This window comes from Anabrus simplex, chromosome 7 (assembly GCF_040414725.1).
Source record: "Anabrus simplex isolate iqAnaSimp1 chromosome 7, ASM4041472v1, whole genome shotgun sequence".
Lineage (NCBI taxonomy): Eukaryota > Metazoa > Arthropoda > Insecta > Orthoptera > Tettigoniidae > Anabrus > Anabrus simplex.
The window spans coordinates 41,433,914-41,454,291 of record NC_090271.1 but is presented as its reverse complement, the minus strand read 5'-3'; the positions used below and the strand labels follow the sequence as shown (position 1 = coordinate 41,454,291).

Sequence of the window (20,378 nt, the reverse complement as noted above, 5' to 3'; positions counted from 1 at the left end):
AACTAAAACAAGTAAGGAGTATGAACATCGCTGTGGTTTTCGTCGATTTTAAAAAAGCTTATGATTCCATCGACAGCCAGACACTCTTCTCTGTACTGCAAGAACGAGGTGTTGATTACAACATACGCACCCTCATCCAACAGACTCTTACGGATACAACATCTAAGGTGAAGTTCAGGTGAGAACTATCTCGGAGTTTCAAGATAAAAACTGGAGTACGACAGGGTGATGGCCTCTCACCCATTCTGTTTAATCTAGTGCTTGATAAAGTCATCAAGAACTGGGAATGTACACTGAGGAATCTAGAAATCAAACCAGTTGCCATTGGAGCCGGGACCCGAAAGATTGAGATCAGGTGCCTAGCATACGCAGATGACATTGCAATCCTAACCAACAACTCTAAGGATGCTGTCATTGCTATTGAAGCCCTGCACGAGATAGCGGTGAAGGCAGGATTACACATATCGTACGACAAAACTAAGTACTTCGAGACTCGGCATCCCGGAAACCCCCTTTTGACGGCCATACATGGAACGATTGGGGAAGTCAATCGCTTCCGCTATCTTGGTGAATGGGTCCACCCCAATGGTAGAGACGGTACATCCATCCTAGAAAGGTGTAACAAACTCAATGAAGCGTACCAACTATCCCGCAGCCATTATAATAAGAGGTGCATTTCGAAAAATGCTAAGATCTTTCATTACAAAACTGTTGTCAGACCACAGTTTTTGTACGCCTCAGAGACCCTCCTGATGAACAAAAAAGGTACCATGGATGATCTAGAGAAAGCCGAAAGACGTATCCTCAGGAAAATTCATGGATCGAGATTGCTCCCAGATGGAACCTACAGACTTAAATCGAACTCTGAGCTGTATCAACAGTTAGAATCGGCGAATACCAGCATGCGACATAGGCTTAAGTTCTACGGACACCTACAACGAATGGACAGCAACAGGCTTACCAAGAAGATCTTTTCTTTGGTTAAAAGCTACAAGACTGGAAGCTTGTGGCTTAATGAAGTACAGAGGGACTTGGATTCGGCTGGGATTTCAGACATTGATATAGAAAATCGTTCGAAATTTTGTGCTATGGTACAGTCTTGGATCCCACCACGTAGAGTTCCTAGAAGTCGGAAGCCCCTTTCACAGGAGAGAAAGGAGAAATTATCAGCAGGGCTCAAGAGATATTGGGAACGAAGAAGAGCATCGAGGAAGAACTAGTCATCAGCGCTCCTTAGTGGGCTTAAATCAATAATAATAATAATAATAATAATAATAATAATAATAATAATAATAATAATAATAATAATAATAATAATAATAATAATATACAGGGTGTACCAAAACTTGACGGCAAAAATTTAGGAATGGATTCCTCACATAGAGAGAAGAAAAAAAGGTTATGACAACATGGGTCCGGAAACGTATACTTACAGATTTATAAAACTTTGTGACACAAATTAATTTTAGTTATAATTTACATTTCCTCGTGCAGTCATCCAATCGTCTCATCAACAGAGGTTCGCCATTAACATCTGGGCAGGCATTGTTGGTGATTCCTTTTTGGGACCCTACATTCTTCCGAATAGGCTTACTGGACAGAACTACATGAATTTGTTGCGTACTACATTACCTGAATACTTGGAGGACATGCCACTTGTATCCCGCCGACAAACTTTTTCATTTATTACAAGTTGTCCATTTCATGACCGTATCGATGTTTAATCAAGAAGTAAGTATAAATAACCACCTAATTGATACTTTATTAATGCTTTAGGCAAAATTGAATAAAATTAAAACTTACAGGACATGTTTCGACCACTTAGTGGTCCTCTTCAGCTGTATAAATAAAGAACTGAAAAGAAAAACATTGACAATAAGCACAAATAAACGTTCTTTGGAGACTTCTTTGATAAAAATGGAGGTCATCAGAATAGGTCATCTTGCCTCTCGTTCTTGTTTGGAAAAGATGTTTATTCTGCGCTGTCTAGAGGGTCTGTCTTTGAGCGTGACCTGGTGAAGTAACGATGTGATACAGTTTGACAATTCATGGAAAGCTCTGGAGAGAAGGGAAGTAGAGTTTTATCGCCATCTAAAATAACATGTGAGGGAGGAGGGAGATTGGGCTGTGCTTCTGCGATGTCGTGTTTGATTATATCTCTTGTTCGTCTAGTCTGTTTCATGTCTACCCATTCTAAGTATTTGCTAATATTCTCATATAAGATGTTTTTATGCTCATTGTTTTCGTTCAGATTCTCTTCACCGTTTTCCAATTTATCAAGAATGAAGTGGATGTTTTCCAGGTTGTTCATAAGATTACCTTTATTAATCATACAGATAATTTGAAGGTCCTGTTTTATATTGGTGAATTTGTGGTTGGACTCTTTCATATGGGATCCCATGGCAGAGAATCTTTTGTATCTTTCAGCATTGACGTGTTCTTGATATCTAATTGAGAAGTTCCTTCCAGATTGTCCCACGTAAGTTTTTTTACATTGAGCACAAGTCAGCTTATAAATACCCGATTCCTGGAATTCGTCATCTTTAAGTTTATTAGCTTTATTATGACTAAAGAATCTATGTTTCGTGTTGTTGTTTGTAGAGAAGGCTACCTTGGTATTGTGTTTCTTAAATAAGTTGGTGATTTCGTAAATCTGCGGGTTATTAAAGGTGAATTTTACATATCCTTTTTCTTTTATGAATGCTATTTAAGTTTAATTTGTTGTTGGTATTTGCATTTAGTGATGATTTTATTGATGAATTTCAAACTGAAACCATTATGTAGAGCCTGTTGACGAATGAAAGAAAGTTCCTTTTTTCTGTCTGTTTCTGTTAGCGGAATTTCAAAGGCTCTGTTGACGAAACTATAATAAGCTGATTTCTTTTGCGAGATGGGATGTAAAGAATCACTTTTGATTGTAGTCGGGGTAAAAGTGGGTTTCCTGTATATTTTAAATTGGAAATGGTTGTCTTTACGAATTGTTTGGATATCCAGAAAATTGAGTATGCCTTTCTATTTTTCTGGCTTCGATATGTTGATGATACCTATGCCATAATTAACAAGGAAATAAATGATAGTCACAGTATCCTTAATACTTTGAATAATTTAGACCCAAACATAAAATTTACAGCTTGTGTGCTTGTTGATCCCGAGGGCTGTGCCAGCTCAGGGTTACCCATGCTGGATAGGCCTCGGTGTAGGGCCAGACTAACAAGGTGTCCCCCGAGTTGCTTGAGAGGTGTCTGTGCTCTTTATTCTTCATTACTATTTCTACCCTTCTATTCTCACCATCTTTAATTTCATTCCTCTTCCTGTCTGGCCACCCTCTCTGCCTCGGGTAGATTAGGTTAGACATTACAGAAAAAAAAATGAAAAATAAAATTAAAAAAATAATAAAAAAAATTAAATGAAAAAAATAATTAGGTTAGTACGGAGGTTTTATCCTCCCCCAATCACAAGTTTCGGGTCGTGGCGAGGTGATGCATGGCTACTGGGAGAGTAGTTCCAAGCGACCCCCTCCAGATACCGGGCGCCCTCTGGAGTATATAGCCTTGCCTCCGGTAAATCTCCTTGGCTCTGCCGGAGGTCGACCTCATATTTCCGTGAGTACTCGTGGGACAAAAGACGGAACCTCTTTCTCTTCCTTCTTTTACAAAGGGTGGCACCCTTCAAAAAACAGCGTCAAATATTGCTAAGAAACGTAAGCGGTATACTCCAGTTCCTGTAGACTACATGAGTGACGAACGTCTTCCTCGATTCCTGGTTGCTTCCAGGGTCGATGGTAAAAGTTTCCTTGACGAATGTCCTTTTATGATAAGCAATTCCATCGAAGAAATTGTTGCTGGTGAAGTCGACGAGATGAGCAAGCTCCGAGATGGATCCGTACTTATCAAGACATCTACGGCTGAACAGTCCAGACGGCTACTTAAAGCCAAGTTATTCGGTAAGGTAGAGGTGAAAATCGAGAAGCACCAAACCCTTAACTCTTGCAAAAGGAGTTATATTCCACAGGGATTTGGTTAAGTCTTCCGATGATACGATGATCCGGTACCTAGCACGTCGGGGTGTAACCGACGTGAAGAGGTTGAAGAGGCATGTGGGTGATAAGCTACTCGATACGGGTGCTTTCATCCTTACCTTCGACGCTGAGACCATACCTGAACGAATAAAGGTAGCAATGTATCGCCTGACTGTTCGTCCGTACATTCCGGCACCAATGAGGTGTTATAACTGTCAAAAGTTTGGCCACACCTCATTGCGATGTACAGGTTCGACGACCTGCAAAATGTGTGGGAAGTGCGAGCATGCTGGGGTTGAATGCACACCACCACCCGTGTGCGTCAACTGCCCGGGTACGCATGCTCCAATCTCCAAGGAGTGCTCCACATTCAAGCGGGAGAAGAAGATCCAGGAGATAAAAACGCTGGATAAGCTATCTTATCCAGACGCCCGGAAGAAGTTCAAATCAATGGCTGCTCCGGAGTTCTCCATCTCATTCGCGGAAAAGGTCACAAACGTACGGATCACTCCACAGAGTTTTGTACAGAACACCGGTACTGAAAATGCATTGAAAAGTCAAAGCCAGCAACAAAATTCAGTAAGTAAGGAAACTGGAGTTTCACCATGTGAAGCACCGAAAAGAGCGTTACTGTCGACGTTGCCTGGGAAGGGCCCTTCCCAGGAACGTTCGGCTGGGAAGTCCTCCCCCAACAGAGCGGGGGGAAAGACTTCCCCAAATAGGGCTGGAAAGTCCAGCCCTCCTTCCAATGCCCAGATCATAAAGGAGGAGAAGGTGAAGCCACAGAGCTCCCTTAAAAAATTGGAGAAGAAGCCTTCTCCAACTCATTCGGGGTCCACAGGATCACCGAAGAAATCCGGCAAGCCATCTGCCGGCTCTCCTCCCAAAAAGAGAGAAACGGTGGGCAAGAGCGAGAGGCCCCGACGCCCTCTTGTTCGATCACTTTCTGGAGAACCTAGTTCTCCCAGAAAGAAGGCCCACTGTTCCAGACCAATGAGATCACCGTCCGCGGAGGGTCCAGTCACTGCGCCTCCTTCTTCTGAGGAGACAATGGAGACTGAACCACTCATTGTCGTGGATGGTGACGACAATACCGACAACAACGGCGGAAAATGGCAGGTAGTTGACAAAAAGAAGGGCAAGCAATTGTCCTAATTTCGCAACACTACCAATCCACACAATGGCACTATTGCAGTGGAACTGCAGTAGTTACCACTGTCGCCTAGCTGAGTTACGTCAACTGATATCCGTCTATGCGGCCTCCATAGTCTGTCTACAGGAATCTCGTTTGAGACCTGGACACGACACGACTATGAGAGGATATCGTCTTTATTCCAAAGACAGAGTAGCTGTGGATGGCGCGGCAACTGGGGGCGTTTGTACCCTAGTTCGCTCCGACTTCTTCAGCGAAGAAGTACCACTCCGTACTCAGCTAGATGCAGTTGCAGTTCGCACTCCGTTGCCAGTAATGACAATGGTTTGCAACGTGTACTTTCCACCGGATTATAACCTTGATATGCATGCACTACAAGATTTGATCGCTCAGTTGCCTCCTCCTTTCCTCATGCTGGGGGATGTGAACGCCCGTAACACACTATGGGGTTCTCCGTCTTCCTGTTCTAGGGGGAGGAAGCTCGAGCGAATGATCAACCTATTTGATCTTTGTGTGCTCAATACAGGGGAACCGACACATTTCAGTAGCGCGCATGGCACATTCTCACACCTGGATGTCACTTTGTGTAGCCGTGCGCTAGTTCCCCTGCTACAGTGGCAAGTTCACGACGACCTCTGTGATAGTGACCACTTCCCGATAATTCTGTCTCTCTTGAATCAAAGACAGTCCGAAGTACCCAAGCGCTGGTTACTTCGGCGGGCAAATTGGCCAGAATTTACAAAACACGCAGTGATGGCTGATGATATGCTGGAGTCTGTTGACGACCACGTCTCTTCCATTACTACTGGAATTTTGGCTGCTGCAGAGGAAACAATTCCTTCCTCGTCCGGTATTCGTCGCCGGAAGCAGGTCCCATGGTGGACGGACGAAATTGCAGCAGCCATACGTGATCGCCGACGGGCTTTTAAACATTATCGTCGGAATCCCACGATAGCCAATCATATCGCATTTAAGCGTCTGCGCGCGAAGGCCCGTTTTTTGATTCGAGAAAGTAAGAAAGCTACGTGGGAAAAGTATGTGTCATCCATCACGGCACATACTCCGTCATCACAAGTGTGGACAAAACTCCGCCGAATTGTCGGAGTACAGAATGTGCCCACAGTACCCGGAATCTCCATTAATGGAGATATAGTTACGATTCCTTCAGTCATTGCAGACCACATCGCGTCACATTTCGCAGATACGTCCAGCTCTAGGAGATACGACCCTGCATTTCTTCCAATTAAGCGTGAAGCAGAGGCCCACCGTCTCTCTTTTGCCTCTAGTGCTTCGCATCCCTACAATGTGGCCTTCACGGAGTGGGAGTTGCGAAGTGCACTTGCGCTATGCAGAGATACGGCTCCTGGACCGGACAAAATCCATAATCAAATGCTTAAGCATTTGAGTGACAGATGTCTCAAGGATATCCTCACCCTATTCAACAGAATATGGAGTGAGGGAGTGTTTCCATCTCAATGGCGTGAGGGAATTGTAATACGAATTCCCAAGCCAGGTAAAGATCCAAAATTCTGGATAGTTATAGGCCAATATGCTTTACAAATGGCCTCTGTAAGCTATTTGAAAGGATGGTTAACCGGCGTCTTGTGTGGGCCATGGAAAGGGAGGGCCTCTTGTCTAACTACCAGTGTGGTTTTCGCTCTCATCGGTCTGCCACTGATCATCTGGTCAGACTGGAGAGCGCCATTCAGGAGGCCTTTCTCCGGAAGGAACACCTAGTCGCCGTGTTTTTTGACCTGGAAAAAGCTTACGATACTACCTGGCGATATGGGATTCTCTCCACTCTACACCAGTGGGGATTTCGGGGAAATTTGCCTCCGTTTATTGAGAACTTCATGTCCCTCCGTCTCTTTCGAGTCCGAGTAGGGAATGCATTTTCTCAATATTACGTTCAGGAAAATGGAGTACCTCAGGGATCGGTACTGAGTGTCACGCTGTTCGCAATCGCCATCAACGGCATAGTTGCCGCTGCTGGGCCCGCAGTCGTTCCATCGCTGTATGTAGACGACTTAGCTCTACATTACAGCTCCGGAAGGGTGGCGTTTGCTGAGAGACAGCTACAGCAAGCTATTAACCGAGTCGACAGATGGGCCCTGCAACATGGTTTTCGATTTTCAGCAGCGAAAACCTCAGTTGTACACTTCTGTCGACGTCGACTTGTGCATCCCGAACCAGAGCTCCGCTTGCGAAACAGTGTCTTACCAGTGGTTGACACCTGCAAATTCCTGGGTCTCCTTTTTGATAAGAGACTTACGTGGCAGCCCCATATCTGTCAGTTGAAGGTTGCCTGCATGAAGAGACTTAACATGCTTAAGTTTCTCAGCGGCACTTCGTGGGGGGCTGACCGTGCGGTACTGCTACGATTTTACACGGCGACAGTCCTCTCCCGAATTGACTATGGAAGTGCGGCTTATGGCTCAGCATCAAAATCTACGCTGAGCCTTTTAGACAGTATTCACCATAGTGGAGTAAGGCTGGCAACGGGTGCTTTCCGTACTAGCCCCATTCCCAGCCTGCTCGCTGAAGCGGGAGTTCCACCTTTACGGATAAGGAGGCAGCAGTTACTCCTAACGTACGCTGCCAAAATTCGTGAAATGCCGCTACATCCAAGCTATCAATGCATCTATCGCACCCAATACCACCAGCGGTGCCAAGACCGGCCGAATGCCACACGGCCGGTTGGGCTTCGGATTGATAGCTTGTGTCATGATTTGAATATCGATATCGGTGGTTGTCTTGAACGAACTCTTAGCGAGGTACCTCCGTGGTTGGTTCCGCGACCGGATATACGTCTAGATCTACTCCGTGGACCCAAGGTGAACACGGATTCCTCCGTTCATCGGAGGTATTTCCAGGACTTTGTTCACCAATATCCGGCCGCGAGACTTATCTTCACGGATGGTTCTAAAATCGGAGATAATGTTGGTTGCTCTTTTGTCATTGATGATATGAGTACGAAGATCTCGCTCCCTAAAGTATGTAGCGTGTATACTGCAGAGCTTTACGCCATCTTAGAGGCTCTGCAGTTTGCACTGCGTGACGAAAGAAGCCACTTTCTGTTGTGTACCGATTCGTTAAGCTCTCTGCAGTCTATTGAAACCTGTTTCTCGCAACACCCACTGGTGCAGCGGATACATGACCTTCTAGCCAGGTTAAGCGATGCTAGCACCAGAATTACTTTCGCGTGGCTTCCAAGCCACGTTGGGATTGCGGGAAACGAACTTGCGGATGAAGCAGCAAAGGAAGCTGCACTTTTACCTCCAAGACCCGTCAATGTACCTGCTAAGGATATTTGTTCTCAGCTACGTCGAACCATCTTGGCGTTCTGGGAATCGGAGTGGCTAGATATCCGAACTCCCAACAAGCTGAGAGCAATTAAGAAGACAACTACCGTGTGACGGTCCTCTTTCCGACCTTCACGGAGAGAGGCCATAGTACTGTGCAGGCTGAGGATAGGTCATTTACGATCCACGCACTCTTATCTCCTAAAGAGGGAAGACCCCCCAGTGTGTTCTTGTGGTGCCGAATTCACCGTGGCCCACATCCTCACAGAGTGCGCCAATCTCTCTGGCCTAAGACGGAGCCTCGGCCTGCAGGAAACACTCGAACGCATACTAGCCGATGACGCGACTACTGCTGATCTCGTCATCCGCTTTATGTGCGACAGTGGACTTATCAAGGGTATGTAAATTACAAGTGTACTGTTACTCAGGGAACGTACGTTCCCTTTTGATACGTTAGTAATCCTTTCGGCCTAGTTTTATAATATTTTTTTGGTTTTATTTTGTACTGCGTTTCCAAAATCCTTTGTTGAATAAATAATTTTGTTTTATATTTTAAATTTCTTTTCCACTTATTTGTTCAGAGAGGATGGTTACCTCGTTGTACTTCCTCTTAAAACAAAAATCACCACCACCACCACCTGTAGATTTTATGATTCCATTGTACAGTGGGCTAATCCCATTCTACACAGTAAACAAAGATTAAATTATGTCAAATTTACAGTTTACATTGTAGATAACAAAACCCTAAGATTCTGTTATACAGTAGGCTAGGGAACAGGCAAACAAAGAAAAATACAATGACATGACTTTTAATGTAAGTTATTATAGTAAGATTGCGTGCTCCTAAACAGAAGTGTACCATAGCGCTGAATAGCACTATCCTGAATAAATTAAAATCATCAAAGATGCGAGACTGTCCCATAGAATTCCTGCAAGTGATACAAGGTCATTTAAAACATGTTAAAGAAAATACAACTTACATTATTCCACAAAATCAGCCCTATCTTTCCTGTGGAGCAAGAGTCCAAACCGAACATGTCCTCCTTGACTGAGAACCAGGATGAAAATCATGGATGCTAACTTTGTGTCAAAGGCATAAACCCCCAATTTGCACACTTCCTTTCAGAACAACAGAACCAATCGACCAATCAGATGAAGAATTTCAGCTGGAGCAGCCTTGCATCCTTTTGTATGAGGGTGGAAAGTTCCCACACTTCCCGATACTTATCAGAACACTCAAAACAAGAGTTTTTTGTAGCATCAGCGAGTCATTAGAAATAAAGAGTCAGGCCTTCGACAGGTTCCTCAAACAGTTCTCTTCTCCATATTATTATGCAGTAAATAACTAATGCCACGCATGCCTATCTAAATTTTTATAAGTCTTCTTTTAATAACAAAGCCATGCACTTTCTAAATGGCACAATAATATCAGAAATGACGAAAATAGGAAGGAATTTGGCACCAGAATGTCTATTACTGGTATCATAAGGAGGCACAAGCTTCAGTGGTATGTGCACTAGATGAGAATGGACATCTCTAGAACAGCAAGGCAATAGTTGACAGACAAGTGAAAAGAAAGAAGGCAGTGTTATGGTCAAAGAGATGTTGGATGGAGACTGTGTGATCAGAAGTTGAGGAATAGGGAGTGAAGTTGGAGGATATGGAGGCGCAGAAACTACTATGGTCATCTGATGAGAAGTCATGTGGATGCGGGGCAAGAGGTGCGAGGGGTAAGCTTGGCTGCTGTGTCCGCGCCTATCTCAAGTCTCGACATTAAACATTGGTTTCGTCTTCAGTGACTCTTGCGAATTGAGGTGGTGTTGTGAAGTTTCAAGTGGTAGAGGTAGTGCAGTTGTGCTTTAGTTACACATTTACTCTAAAGAATAAGTACTGCATAATGAACCGTTTAATAAGAAACTAGCAGTTTCCCACTGGCTCCGCCCTCAATGTACAAAGTGTGGTGTTGTTCATTACTATCCTCATGGATGGATTTGCAAAGTTTTGAGTTAATGAAATAAAGCACATGATCTGATGTGGTAATAGAATGTAATATTATATCAACAAAACACTTGAAAATACATCACAAAAATAAATTGAATTAAACATTCCTTGGAACAACATTACGTGCCGAACTGTTAAAAAATCCTTCAAAGATCTTTGTCGGGGAGACAAATGTACTCATAACTTTTCTCAGAATCTACCAATTTAAGTAGTTATTGCCTCGAAAGAAAGTGGTTGATCCACTGAGTGCTTTTAGACCAAAACGAACTGTGTACCTCAATTAGAATGAAAGATATGATTGTTTCAATGAGAAAAAATGTTGAAGAAATGAGATGTCAAATTGAGTGTGCACTCATAACTTTCCTCAGAATCAACCAATTTGAATAGTTAAGAGCTGAAATGAAAGAGCTTGATCCACTGAGTGTTCTTAGGCCAAAACGAACTCTATACCTCAATTAGAACCAAAGATATGATTGCTTCAGAGAGACAAAATATTGTAGAAATCAAATAATTTGAGGAAGGCAGAAGTTAAGTGATTTATAGTACCTGATGACAAATCTGTGCATGTATACCTTTTAGTTTTAAAAACTGAAGGAAATTGATTGGATAGAATGGCAAGACTGACTGACTTTAGTTTTCATGAATTTTTTTAATATATAGATATGCAGGAGCTTGCATTTTCTGTCATGACTAATGTTTGTAGCAAAGAGAGTAGTATCTGTCACTGGTGTTGTACCTACAAGCTGCCATGATTTCTGGTCAGATGCAGGTAGTATACAACCTGTGACAATAAAGTTCGGTGAATAGTCCTGTACTATCAACATAGATGAACAATGCACGAGAGTGACCTTACTGTCCTTCGAAATTGTCCCCTCCCATAACTAAGCACTGCTGAGATCAGCGATACATGTCCTGAAAACTTTGCAAGAAGGCTTCCTTTGGGATGGTGTTCAAAAGCCTTGTCACATTTCATTGGGGTCAGGAATATCGTCAAATCTCTTTCGTTGCCAAGCGAGTTTGATGCGTGACTTTTTGGCTTTGACCTTTTTCCAATGAGGGGATTCCAGAGAACACCATTCCGTGCTTTGCTGTTTCATTTCAGGGCCGTACTTGAGACACCAGGTTTCATCCTCAGTGACAATACAGTTCAAGAAATTTGGTGTCGCATCTGCCATTTCGACAAAATCCTGTGAAGCCTCTAAACGTGCCTGCTTCTGATCGTCAGTCAAGTGATGTGGCACAAGACGAGAACATGTTTTCCTCTTCCCTAACTTCTGGGTAATGGCAAGTGGCACAAGACGAGAACACGTTTTCCTCTTCCCTAACTTCTGGGTAACGATTTGTCGCATGGATTCACGGTTAATTTGCAGTTCATCCGCTATCATGCGTACAGTTAATCGCCGATCATTCGTGAGTAATGTCCTCACCTTCTCACTGTTTTCGTCACTGACGAGGGTCACTGGTCTTCCACTACTTCCTCTAAAGCATAACTTTGTCAATTTGTATATTTTTCATCGAAACAGTGTTATGTGGCTGAAGATGGTGATAATATACAAAACATGTACCACTTTTAACCATTAAATTGTCTTAAGCAATCATTGTATCGACTAGGTGAAAAATAAATACTTAATTGTGAACGGGTGAACCACTTGTACACACACTTGAAGGACAGTGCTTGATCTTCATAAACACGTACCAGCATCGCATGCATTTCTTTCGGTGTCTTGCCAAGCTTAAAACAAAACTGTACATTGATCTTTTTGTCGTTCATATTCTTGTTCGCAGTTCAGTACCAATGCACTAAACACTCACTGTGTCAGACACATCATACACGGCACACACACAATGCTCAACTGAACAACATTGGGAGCAGGTGGTCAAAACCTGCTGCTACACAGGTGCAGCGTTGTGTGTCGCCAGTGTTGCTGGATCGACTGTTCTGACTTCATTCACCAAACTTTATTGTCACAGGTTGTATAATGATAGAACCAAATGGCGAATGTTTGTGAACCACACCCAGGAAATTGTCCATTGCATATAAAGGCAAATACCCTTGCTGCATACTGTGTCAAACACTGTCCTGGCCAGGTAATATTCCCATAGTCCCTTTGAATTACATTTTCCTTTCTCTCCTCTCTAACGAAGTTTGAGAAACTATATCTCCATTTGTCTATCACCTTCTATTTCACGCTACAAATCTCTTTATCTTCTGTTTTTTCCTTCATATAACTCAATAACTCACACAATAGAAATTACTTTCCCATGCAACTTAACTTTTACCTTACTCCACACCAAATCACCTTCAGCCTGCCCTGTGGATCACTGGTAGCATATTGGCCTCTGGATTCCAAGTTTATGTTTTTAAACTTTGTAGTGTTAGTTGGAATTTTAAAGGGTGGAAGTAAGTCCATTTGGCACTATATGTCCTATGATATCAGCATGCAAAGAATCTCCCATAACATATTTGTTGTTTACCTGACAACATTAGTTAAAATTCTGTCATAGACCACACAAAAAAGTTCCAGATTTTCTGCCATCTGGTGAAGTAAAATGTCAAAAATTTTCTCTCAGGTAGCTTAAATGGCATGAAATCAAAATGACTGTACACAGTGTAATAATCGATTCACCTTCAGTAATGTCAGAATATGAAACCTTCATCATCATCATCATCACCACCTTGAATGGTATCCATCCTTCGGCTGGATCTGTTGTTGATTCTAGAGTGAAGTTTTATGAGTGAATGACCTTGCTGACACCAACCCTTCATAGGATCTAAAAGGCTGCTCCTATCCTGGTGAACAAATGCTTTTGTAGATGCCCCTAACATGGGGTACAGATGCTCGCAATCTGATGGGTTTCAGAGGCATTTCTTCCTCTGAGGGACCATCACCCTCTCAAGAGAGCTCCTCTGCCCAAAGCTGTTGTCCCTTTTGCGGTGTCAGATTGAAAATAGAGTATTAATTTTGGTAACTCGTTACATAATGATGTGATTGTTATTAATCTGAACTGATTTTCCCCACATCTTCTGTGTTTCCATAAAACATGATTTCTATCTTTCATATACTTGCTAATGATTATTTTTAGAAGACTGCTGTACAAACTCAGCAACACCTCACTTCTTTGAATGGATGATAACAGCTAAAAGCTTACCATATGATCACTTTGAAGACAGGTCACAGAGAAGTCACTGAACTTGAGATTAGAAGTAGGAAATTTAGATAAACACAGCAAGATGAGACATCAGCAAGACAGACATCAACATGTGTGAATGTAGAGAAATGATCATCATAAGGTACATTTCTTGAGTGTCTGTTGTCTTGGTCTTTAACACATTGAGGTCGATGGTTGTACACTGTACGGGCTGTGTCATTTATTGTGGAGAATGAAGCCCGTACAGTGTACTTTCTCTGGTTTTCATTGTTCTTACTATAAAACATATGTACTAGGTGCGTTGATCGGCACTGCAGTATAAGATTTGGTTCATACAGTTCTCGAAAAAATATAGATGGTGGCAAACTAGAGCTCTATATGTCATCCATTGAAATCATTTCAGAGCTGTGTTGACAACACTGTGTGCATAACGGTGGCCGCGTGCTAACAGACTGAACAACAGTGATTTATACCAGCTGAACAGATCTAACAGATCACACATAATATTTATGTACTAATTATTACATAGATGTCTCTCTTATACAAACAATTGTGAGTGGCCCTAAAACCAAATAAACTTAATATCAGCGATATTTTATTAGTTAAGTTTATATGTTGAACTTTTTAACAAAATTTAAAAACCTACTAATTTCAATCCACTGTTTCCATGGTAAGGGAGCTATCAATTCTGTTACAGTTTTACAGATATGAAGTAGAAAGTATGAACTCAAATATAGTGAAAAATGGCCGGTCCGAAGGATTAAAATGTATGAAAGGAAGCATGACCTCAATGTGTTAAGCTTAGACAACAACCTATGCTAACCTAATGAAAATATATTCAATGTAGCTAATCCCTATGTAAGCAGTATGAAGCAAATATTAGATTTTTAGTGTTCTCCGTAGGACCCAGCCCTTTTTACAGACTGCCCAGTAAACATAACCTAGATATGTGTTAGTTAGGCCTATATAATATTCATACAAATTTGAGTCATTGGGTGTTCCAAATTAAAATGTAGGCCTAAATACTGTAAAACTGATCATTTAAGTGATAAATCTTCATTATTGTCAGCATAATTGCATCAGTTACATTGGAGTTTAATATCATGTAATGTTGTGTGCGAGCAGTGTCTGTGTTAGTGTGGAATTGCAGGCGAGCACTATTTTGCATGACTTCACAAACCCGTAGGAAATTCCACAGCAACAGAGTGAGAAGCCCCGGTGCTATGTGATTATGAACAAGCAGTAGAACACTAAAAGTTGAAAATACTCTGTTATGTCTTGTTCGGGACAATAACACTAAAATATACAGTTCAAAAAAATTAGGGGAACATGTTTTTGAACGTAAGCCATGCTCCAAGGAACAATACCTCATACCCAGTTATATTACCAACTAAACCTGTATTCTTTACTGTTGAAGTATACAAAAGAACACCGATGGATTCACGTTCATTTTCAGAACACAAATGGAAATGTCCAAATAGGGGTGAAAACAAAGTGATAACAGTCCTTCAGGGTGGATTTTTATTACAGTTGGATAGCTTCAGTATGGTGTATTTCCTCCATGAGCATTTATCACAGTTTGGCATGTATGTGGCATGCTCCGTATAAGTTAACGGAGGTCACGTTGCAGTATCAGGTCCCATTCTACAATTAGAACCTGTTCGAGGTCTTGGAAAGTCTGTGGTGGAACAGGATGCCCATGAACATTTCTATCAAGCCTATCCCTCACATGCTCGATGGGATTAAGGTCGGGACTCTTGAATGTCCTGTTCTTACAAGACAGCTCTAGTGATGCGCGCTACATGTGCCCTGGCATTGTTGTGCATGAGTACGAATTCAGGGCCAACACTGTATGCAGCAACCAACACATGCTGTAGCAGTATCTGCTCAATGTACCCCGCAGTGGTAAGATTACCATGGATGACGACAAGTTCTGTACGGCCATCGATATTGATGCCACTCCACACCATCACAGAACCTTGTCTGAATCGGTCGCCTTCCTGGACAACATTTGGCATGTACTGCTCACCACGGCATCCCCATACACTCTGACAACCATCATGCTGTGTCAGGGGAAATCTGGACTTGTCTGTGAACAACACAGGTCTCCATTGGCGAAGTTGCCATTTGACGTGGTTACGGGGAAAAAGAAGGCGAGCTGCGCAATTTGCTGCGTTAAACAGGGCACTCGAACAGGGCATCTGGGTCATAAGGACACTTCTCTTAACCTGTTCCTTCCTGTCTGGTCAGACACCGTGACTCCAGTGACCCTCCTGAGGTCTTGTTGTAGTTCTGTGGCAGTTTCTGAGCTATGCCGTAATGACAGATGGTCAGATATTGGTCATCCTGTGGGGTTGTCATGTGTCCATGAACTTGTCCAACCCTCGTTGTGAACTGGCCTGTCTCACTGTAGCAATTGCACAAGCATTGGATAACTGACAAAGAGACCTTGAGATCCACAGCAACACGACAAAAAGTCCATCATTCCTGGATCAAAGTGACAGCCCTTGTGACTTAAACCTCATTAAGAAGTCTCATGGGATGTGCTGGTTTACGTACAACATGCTCAAATGACCGCAGTAGTCTGTGTACCTCACAACGACACATGGACACACTGCTATTCACTTTGTTTTGAGGGGTCACCTGATAGTTTAATGCATGGCTATGCCTACAGATGGAGTATAACTTCGATTAGACATGCCCTGAGTAGCTAAGGTCTCAAGGTATGCTGTACGACCATTGGAACCCAATCTACCAAATTAATGTTCACATACCAGATGTTGTAAAACATGTTCCCCTAAGTTTTTTGAATGTGTAGTTCAATTTTGCTGTTTATGTTTACCTGTCTGATATTACTGTTAATGCTCTGACGGAATGTGTTAAAATGTTATCATATTTCTATTACTGTTAATGCCCAGAGGGAATGCATTAACATTTTATCATATTCATTTTTTAAGTAGTATTTCCTGCCCGGTACTCATCCCTGCCACCTGGCTGACGAGAATTTCTGGGGAGAACACTGGATTTTATATTTTATATTGCAACTTATTTTAAATGTTTCTGAGAGGAAAAATGTTAATTTTTAAGAATATGATTACTGTTAATGAGGCAGACTGCTCAAATGTATTGAGGATATGCATCCAAAAACTTTAAGTTTGGCATAAATATAATAAAATTGACAGTAGCATTTTACAACCTATCAGCTTAAATAGTCCTCTTGTAATACTAGAATTCCATAAAATGTAAGATTACTACATATAGATTTCAAGTTATATTTCCTAATCGAGCTCAGCAACATCAAAAGATGTGATATAACATGGTTTAATACAATAATTTCTTTTGTTATTACCTTTTGTTGTAAATGTATTTAATGATAATTTTGGCAGTTTTATTAACCTTCCCCTCACCTGGCTAACAAGAGTATATTTTGACTCCCTCTGAGGGTAAGGGGGTTATAATATACCCATGGTATCCCTTGCCTATTATAAAAGGTGACTAAGAGGGGACCCAGGGGCTCTCATCTTCAGAGTGTGGATTGATGACCAGGGATCACCTAGGTGAGTCTGGCTTTGCTTCCATTTGTGTCCGGCTCCTTACTTTATATTTCCTATCTGACCTTTCTAGGTTAGCTCTTGTTCTTTTCTGATTTGACATTACTAGGTTTGCGAGGCCTAGCTAATCTTTTATTCTCCCACCTTTCATAGCCCTTTCTTTCATTTACCAATACCTTCAATCTTTGACATTTCGGACCTCTTCCTTTTTTCCCTCTAATTTGTGTTAAGATGGTTGCCCAGTTGTACTCCCTCTTAAAATAATAATAATCACCATCTCCACCATCCTTATTTTGACTCGCTACTTATCTGTGTTTTAATAATCCTTATGTTTTCTTTCATGTTTTCAGATTGGTTACCTGGATCCGATTTCACTCACTGTTACTGGTTTTGGTGTGTTCCCTCAGCTGTATGTGTGTTTGCCTCAGCCTCAGTCATATGTTACTCCAGTAAATATTGGGTATAAAGCAGTTGACAATTTAACACCATATTGGTTTCCACAACAGAAGAAACTAACATTGTCCAACAATATTTTAGAACCTATCTACTCCAGACCAATTCCTGCATCAGAAATGAAAGAGCTCCTTTCACAGAACTGGGTTGTCATAACATTTCAGGTAACCATAATAAAAAATATAACCTTTGTTCCAATTTATTTAAAATATAGGTATTAAATGACATGTCCCCAGCCTACGTCTTCATATCATAAAATGTGAACAAAGCAAGAATCAACATTGCTATGGAAAATAAACATTCATTTGTATTTTTTATAAGTTAAAACACATAGTTGACAACATTGATGTAGCCTTGGATCGCTATGATGAAGCTTATTTTTACTTGGATTTTAAAATTGACAGAACTGCTTAACTTGGAAGCTTATTTTCACTCTATTTTATAATTGCTTAATTTAAGTAGAGCCAGTTTGGATATACTGAATGCTCGCAGTCATTTGGGAAGAGCTAATACTAACCATTTGTGAGACAAATCAGATGTCACATGTTTACTTTCTGCTGTCATGGTGGATCCATTTCATGTGCTCTTTCTTCCATCTTCACACTCTTTGCCAACATGCCCAAAATTGTTGCACTTGAAGCATTGAATTCCCAGTGGTTTTGAGTGGCACTCTGATGATTTATGCCCTTTAGCCCCACAGTTGTTGTAACGCATGATAGTTGTTGCCTGTCTGTTTCTGTAGTGATATCTCAATTTTACGTACAGGTGTCACCGGAACACTTCTCTCACATTCATCAATGTCTTGCATCACTTTGGTCTTCTTAATTTCTTGGTAAATATTCAGTTTTTCCTTAAAATACTGCATTTATTTTGATCCATACAGTATCATTTTCCACTGATATCATCCTGAATCCCATCAATCACAAACTGAATTAACACCCGTTCTTCTATGTTTCCCTTCTTAGCTATTTCCTTCATAACAAGTAGATATCTTAGCACGTTTTCTTTCTTCTCATTATTCTTCTAGTTAGCATTTTAGGGTCTTGTTTATTATTGAGTTTTCTGGAGAATTTTTCCTTCAATGCTGTCAAAGGCCATTCCCAAGAAGTTATTTTACTTTCACCCTGAATGAACAGTTTTGCAAGCTCAGATAATGGATTATTTTGTGAAAACCAGTTTTTGCATTTCAGGCCACCAAAGAGATTTGCTGAGTCTTCAAAGTCTGCTACTCATCTTTTGACTCAGTAGGAATTGCTCCCTTTGAAATGACAAATAGAATCCTCCACATTACAGAGGCTCATTTTAAATTTTGGGTACATCACAGGTTGTTGAAAGCTACCTTTCCTAGGCCCGATATCTCCTCTAACCCTCGTACAGTATCATTTTTTTACTGATATCATCCTGAATCCTATCAGTCACAGACTGAATTAACATCTCTTCTTCTATGATTCCCCTCTTAGCTATTTCCTTTGTATCAAGTAGATATTCTTGGCATGTTTTCTCTCTTCTCTTCTTTCTTCTAGTTTGCATCGCAAGCTGAAAAGCTTCTTGGCTCATGAATGTTCACTCTGCTCATTGTCACATTCATCATTATCATCTTCTTCTTCTTCTTCCAGGTGTACTAGCACATCTAATTCCAATAACTCTCCTTTGTTTCTTGTGTAGTCCGTACATAACACATTAAAAATCGACATCAAGTCACCCAAAGGTAAATTCCTATCTGCACACTGACCCTTCTTTCAATAATCATCAGACCCCACACTAAATGAATCCCCCTCCTGGGTGGGGACGGTAGAATAACACCCATGATATCTCCTGCCTGTTGTAAGAGGTGTCTAAAAGGGGCCCCAGGAGTTCTTGACTGGGGAGTGTGGGTCAGCAACCATGGGGTCCTTAGCTGAGTCCTGGCATTGTTTCCACTTATGCTAGGCTCCTCACTTTCGTCTATCCTACCTGACCTCCCTTGGTCAACTCTTGTTCTTTTCCAACCCTGATGGTATTAGAGAACTCAAGGCCTAGGGAGTCTTTCATTTTCACGCCATTCTGGCCCTTGTCTTTTTTTAGCTAATACCTCCATTTTTCAAAGTGTCAGATCCCTTCCATTCTTTCCCTATGATTAGTGTTAATAGAGGATGATTGTCTAGTTGTACTTCCTCTTAAAACCACCACCACCACCACCACCACCACCACCACCACCACCACCACCACCACCACCACCACCACCACCACCACCACCACCACCACCACCACCACCACCACCACCACCACCACCACCACCACCACCACCACCACCACCACCACCACCACCACCACCACCACCACCACCACCACCACCACCACCACCACCACCACCACCACCACCACCACCACCACCACCACCACCACCACCACCACCACCACCACCACCACCACCACCACCACCACCACCACCACCACCACCACCACCACCACCACCACCACCACCACCACCACCACCACCACCACCACCACCACCACCACCACCACCACCACCACCACCACCACCACCACCACCACCACCACCACCACCACCACCACCACCACCACCACCACCACCACCACCACCACCACCACCACCACCACCACCACCACCACCACCACCACCACCACCACCACCACCACCACCACCACCACCACCACCACCACCACCACCACCACCACCACCACCACCACCACCACCACCACCACCACCACCACCACCACCACCACCACCACCACCACCACCACCACCA

The 20,378-nt window shown here is 42.4% G+C and overlaps 1 protein-coding gene across 1 annotated transcript in view; it reads left to right on the top strand.

Moving 5' to 3' along the window:
- LOC136876887 (hydrocephalus-inducing protein homolog) overlaps positions 1-20,378 on the top strand; it is a 267,949-nt gene that overhangs the window by 118,454 nt on the left and 129,117 nt on the right. The window contains exon 8 of the mRNA XM_067150643.1: positions 17,526-17,792. Coding sequence (XP_067006744.1) covers positions 17,526-17,792 — 267 coding nt within the window. The remainder of the gene's footprint in view (positions 1-17,525; positions 17,793-20,378) is intronic.